The 6,166-nt window shown below is 40.3% G+C and overlaps 1 protein-coding gene across 1 annotated transcript; it reads right to left on the reverse strand.

Moving 5' to 3' along the window:
• Positions 1-5,102: 5,102 nt before the first annotated feature.
• On the reverse strand, positions 5,103-5,618 carry LOC121462032 (olfactory receptor 6C6-like). The gene has a single exon (XM_041673458.1). The coding sequence runs from the start codon at positions 5,616-5,618 to the stop codon at positions 5,103-5,105; it is 516 nt and encodes a 171-aa protein (XP_041529392.1).
• Between the last annotated feature and the right edge of the window lie 548 nt (positions 5,619-6,166).

A 6,166-nucleotide genomic window follows, 5' to 3' on the forward strand; every position in this document is an offset into this window, starting at 1 on the left:
GGCTTTCTGGGCCATCCTGCCAGGGCAAACTCTGACTGTTTGAGGCAGGAGGGCCGGCTACCTAGAGAGGACTTGAGTGTTGTCTGTTGTAGCTCACTTGCTGGCAGGGACCTTGAAATGACATACAGTTGTTGCAGTAAAAATAGCTACAGCCTGTATATCCGCCATGAGGCTGGAAAGCTAAGAAATGGACTGGATCTAGCTGGCAAAGCCACGCCTTTAATCCTACCCATATTGCTCAGTAATTTAAAGGCTCGTGTGGTCAGAAAAAGAGAGATATACAGTAAAGAGAGATTCAAAGACAAAGAAAATTTTTAAATGGTTTACAATGTGTTAAAAATATATGCAGACTAAAAGTTGAAGTTCTTAAAGTAAAAACATAAAAAAAGGAAGAGAGTTGTTGTGTGTGGTAGCACACGCCTTTAATCCCAGTGCCTAGAAGGCAGAGACAAACAGATCTCTGTGAGTTCAAGGTGTAGTAGTGTACACCTTTAATCCTGAATGCCTGGGAGGCAGAGACAGGCGGATCTCTGAGAGTTCAAAGACAGCCTGGTTTACAGAGTTACTTCAGGTCAAAGATACAGAGAACCTGTCTCAAAAAGCAAAGAGTTAAAAGTAAAAATAAACAAAATAGATAGAGGTTAAAACAAAGCTGCACAAAGATGGAAAATACACAGACAATTTTGATACTGTATGCTATTATGCTCTCTTTGAATTATTTAAATGCTGAGGAAGGAGCAACAGATGCTAAAAGATATTTATTTATAAATGCTGCTAAACTAATCCAACATAGATATTTTGATGCCTTAACTTTGAAATTTGGATCTAAGGACATGATGCTTTGGAAAGGAATTTCTTATTTTGTTTTCACAGAGGAAGAGACGCTGTTCATTTCTTCTATTCTGATTTGGAATGATGGACCACGCCCTCCTGAAGGGTTGGTGTGAACACCTTCAGAAAATTGCTTCGTTCAACTGCCAACTGAGACGAAACTAGCACACAGGTTATACCATGAAAGACCTAATTAACGATGCCCCCATTCAGCAGGAAGCAGTTTGGAGAGAAAAAGCTGCGCCCATGTTCCCAAATATGGTTTATAAATGTTCTTTAACATTTAAAGGGGGATATGATATAGATATGAATAATTTGCATTAGTATAGATTTTGCTTTATTGATAGAGATTTAAGGTCAATTTTGTTATATGTATATGTATTTCTGATCTTTATTAAGGTATTGTGATTGTGTAATTCATTTAAAAATGTAATGTATATAGGTAGTTAATAGATAATCATAATAGTCAAGTTTGTAGTCATGTTAGTTAATATTTTCTAGATATATAGAGATATATTTTAGATAGACATTCTTCATGTCTTTCAAAGATTACAAAATAGGACATTTAATGTTTTAATAACTGAGGACTTTTCATGACAATGAGACACTCTGCTCCTGGCAGCACCAATGTACTTCAAGAGGAAGATGGGCATTGAAGAGGCACCTTATGGAGTTTGATAGCCATTTGGGCAAGAAACTGCTCTTGCCTGGACTATTGCATAAACTGGACACAGAGAACCCACAGAGAGAGGACTACTGAACTTGCCTAAGGTGAGATGATCTTTTGGGGTTCCTGATTCATGAGAGAGTCTGCGAGACATTCTTCAGGACAAGCAGATAGTGACTGCCTTTGGAATTTCCTGCTTGATGAAAATGTCTGCTGGATACTATGGGCCTGAAGGCTGAAGGTGGATGCCCCAACGGTACAAAAGAACTTTGGGTGACTGTCCAGGCAGTGAGATGTCTTTGTCATTTCTAGAGTTTGAAGTTTCTTAGTTCTTGTTTACTTAGGTAATATTATATCTTTCTGGAGTCTTTGATGGAGTTAAGAATAATTAGTTATAGTTATAGTTTTCCTTAGTTATGATAAAGATTATTGTAATTTTTACTTGATAACTGTTTTGTTATATGTAATTTTGCTATGTTAACGTTAAAGCCTTTTTTTTGTTTAAACTGAAAAAGGGGAAATGATGGAGGAAGGTCATTGCCTAATAAAGGAACTGCCTTGGCCCATTTTATTGGTTAGAAGATAGGTGGGAGGAGGAAACAGAACAGAACGCTGGGAGGAACAGGAAGTGAGGTCAGAGTCGCGACAGCTCTCCTCTCCGGAGCAGACGCCTGAGAGAGATGCCATGCCCCGCTCCCGGGATGAAGCTCCGACCCAGGATGGACATGGGCTAGAATCTTCCTGGTAAGCGCACCTTGGGGTGCCATACACAGATGATTAGAAATGGGCTAAATTAATATGTGAAAATTAGCCTAGAAGAGAATGGGCCAAACAGTGTTTAAGAGAATACAGTGTCCGTGTAATTATTTTGGGGCATAAGCTAGCCGAGCAGGCAGCCGGGGTGCTGGGGACACAGCCCCGCTGCCCTTATTATTACAAAATACAAAAGGGCCTCCTACACCATTTTCCCTTTTCTGTTTAAACAAAAAGGAAGGCTTTAACATAGTGATATTACATATAACAGGAATCAAGCAAGAATTACAGTTACAATATTTAGATCTATTTTATCTTTTATCATAACAAAGGAAAACTATAACTATCAATTCTTCAACTTCATCAAAGACTCCAGAAGGATATAATATTACCTAAGTAAACAAGAAGTAAGCAACTTTCAAAACTCTATAAATGACAGAGACATCTCGCTGCCTGGACAGTCAGCCAAAGTTCTTTTGTCCAGTTGGGGCATTCATCTTCAGCCTACAGGCCCATAGTATCCAGCAGAAATTTCTATAAAGCTGGAAATATCAAAGACATTTCAGTTATTTTATTTTCTGTGTCCTGCAGAATGTCTCACAGACTCTTTCATGAAATAGGAACCCCGAAGGATCATCTCACCTTTAGGCAAGTTTAGCAGTCCTCTCTCTGTGGCTTCTTTGTGTCCAGTTTATGCACCGGTCCAGGCAAGAGCAGTTTCTTGTCCAAATGACTAACCAACTCCATAAGGAGCTTCTTTGATGCCCATTCTCCTCTTGAAGTAGACTGGTGCTGCCAGGACCAGACTTGTCTCATTGTCATGAAAAGCCCTAAGTAATTAAAACATCTTAAATGCCATATTCTGTAGTATTTGAAAGATATGAAGAATGCATATCTGAAATATATCTATGCACATCTAGAAAATCTAACTAACATGACTACAAACTTGACTATTATAGATGATTATCCATTAACAACCTATGCTTCCTAATTATACATTACATTTTTAAATGAACTACATAATCACAATACCTTAATCAAGAGTAGAAGTATACACACAAGATTGACCTTAAACTTATTATCAATAAACCAAGATTTATACTAATGCAAATTATTCATCTCTATATCATATCCCCCTTTAAATGTAAAAGAACATTTATAAACAATATTTGGGAATATGGGCATAGTTTTTTCTCTCCAAACTGCTTCTTGCTGTATGGGGGCACTGATAATCAGGTATATCCTGTATGCTAGGTTCATCTCAGTTGGCAGTTGGGCAAAGTAAGTTTTTGAGGGTGTTTACAGCAACCTTTCAGGAGGACATAGCCTATCAAACCATATTTGCCTGCAGGCAATCCACAGGTTCTCATCTTCTGTGAAAACAAAAGAAGAACCTCTTTTCCAGACCATCATATCCAAATTCTAAAGTCATAATACCGTTATAATATACATGTTGGTTTAGCTTAGCCCATACAATGAAATGTCTTTTTGTACTTAGCTCCTTTACAGTTAAAAATTCAAAGAAAATACAATAACACATAGACTCTCTGTGAATTTTCCATTTTTATGTGGCTTATTTTTCTTTATTTTTTAAAAATCTATGACTATACTCTGACTCTTTAAAGACTTTACCCTTTTTTAAAGCATTAACTTTATTTTATGACTTTCTATACTCTTTTTCTTTTCTCTCCCAAAGCTATGACTTTATCTAACACTATGACCCATTTAGAGGTCTTATATGTCTGAATCTGTCCTATTGCACTATCTTTAATTCTCTATTGTCTTGAAGAGTTTTTAAAATGCTAAGCATCTTGGTTACAGCTGCTCTGGATATTGGCGACACCTCTTTCCAATTTCAAAATGGTGGACGTATCATTTCTGCTAGCTCCGGGGCTGCCAGGTAGGAGCCGCACTTAGCACTTTAACTCTGAGAATGAGCTTTTTGATCTGAGTTACAGTCAAATCTGCCAGGCAGAGCACTGCACAGCCTGGACACATCTCTCTGTGTGGCAGCAGAAATCCTCCATGCTCTCCTTCTTGTGCATGCCTAGTAAACCTGATCCTGCCGCCTGCCCAGGCAGGGAGCGCTGAGTCACAAGGCACTTTTCTCCTGACCCCAAGTGGGCACAGAAACATCCAGGCCCACAAACGCCATTGAAATTCTTAATAGCAGGTGTTTGTAATGGCGGCACAGCCCAGGAAGCTGTGGTTTTTTTTCTTCCTGCGGCGCCTGAGTCAGGAAAATTACTCTGCAGCAGCCCACCAGCAAACAGCAAAAGGCTGTGTTAAACTCTGTATTTGTGTCTAGAATTCCTTTTCAAGCCCTCTCAGGTTTTACTTGCAGTCAGTTTATCACATTGGGCACCACTCTGTAGTAAGAAGGAACAGGCTGCATCCAGTCCCAGACTGACTTACACCTGGGCCGGCAGGCTGTTTGTCATCCTGGCCACTTGGCCAGCTTATACCTGAAATAACCACACAGAAATTGAATTAGTTAAATCACTGCCTGGCCCTTAGCTTTATCCTCCTATTGGCTAACTTTCACATATTTGTTTAACCCACCTCCATTAATGTGTATTGCCACTTGACTGTGGCTTACCAGCATGAGTCTATCCAGTGTCCATCTCAGGCAGGAGCTCTTCTTCCTCCCTGAATTTGGTTCTGTTTTCCCTGCCTACCAGAGTTCCACCTTATCAACTAGGCCAAGGCAGTTTCTTTAATAACCAAAGAAAGCAACACAAATACAGAAGGGCCTCCTATACTATATACTCTCCCCCATTCCCTCTGTATCCTCCCCTCGACCCACTTGATGCTCTTTGAAAGCATCCTTCACCTGCTGGTTCCTTGGGGTTTAAATGAATGGGTTTAGCAAAGGGGCCACAGAAGTGTTGAGCACAGCCACACCTTTGTTTAAAGTCACCCTCTCCTTGGCTGATGTTTTCATGTACATGAAGATACAGCTGCCATAAGTGATGAAGACAACAACCATGTGTGAGGAGCAGGTGGAAAAGGCCTTTCTCCATTGTTGAGCTGACGGGAACTTTAGGATGGTTTTGATGATGAGTGTGTAGGAGAGGATCACTAAGATCAAGGTGATGATGAGGGTCATCACAGCTAAGGCAAAAGCCATTAACTCTATTAAACCTCTGTCTGTGCAAGACAGCTGCAGGACAGAGGTGTCACATAGGAAGTGGTCTATCAACTTGGAAGCACAGAAATCCAGTTTGAGTGCCAACGGCAAAGGGGGGGAAACGACTAAGAACCCAATCACCCAGGAGCTGATGACCAGCAGGTGACACACTTTGCTGTTCATGATGGTGGGGTAATGCAGTGGTCTGCAGATGGCGACATAGCGGTCATAGGACATGGCTGCCAGGAGGTAGAATTCTGTGACCCCTAGTAGAAAAAAGAAGAAGAATTGAGCTGCACAACCACTGTACAAAATCGTTTTATCTCCTGAGAGAATGCTCGTCAGGAACTAAGGATGCACACTAGGAAGGAGAAATTCCGGAGGAAGAAGTACATTGGAGTCTTGAGGTGGGGATCCAGCAGGGTGAGGAGGATGATCACTAAGTTCCCCATCAGGCACAAGATGTAATTGAAAAACAGAAACAGGAAAATCAGAATTTGTAACGGAGGGTCATCTGTCAGTCCCAGCAATATAAACACTATTTCCATCGATTGGTTCTTCATTTCTCTTGTTTCTTAGCAAATCTACAAAAACACAAAACTAATATCACATTCAGGAAAAGATTTGTTTCTTTTTTACCCACAAAATCTCTATTCCTATTTTCAGTAATCAATATTCAAGTCCCTCTTTGAACATGTCCTCTACCACATCACCGTGTCTGTCAGAGCTCTGAGGTTGGTGCAGAGTTCCGTACATCCTTCTCGTCCTTTTACAGGTCGTCAAGC

Source organism: Microtus oregoni, unplaced genomic scaffold, assembly GCF_018167655.1.
Source record: "Microtus oregoni isolate MIOR12 unplaced genomic scaffold, Mior012 000001F_ref0000356, whole genome shotgun sequence".
Classification (NCBI taxonomy): domain Eukaryota; kingdom Metazoa; phylum Chordata; class Mammalia; order Rodentia; family Cricetidae; genus Microtus; species Microtus oregoni.

What these genes read in the sequence shown, in the direction of transcription:
- LOC121462032 (XM_041673458.1), bottom strand. Translation starts at nt 5,618, where the DNA reads ATGTCCTATGACCGCTATGTCGCCATCTGCAGACCACTGCATTACCCC.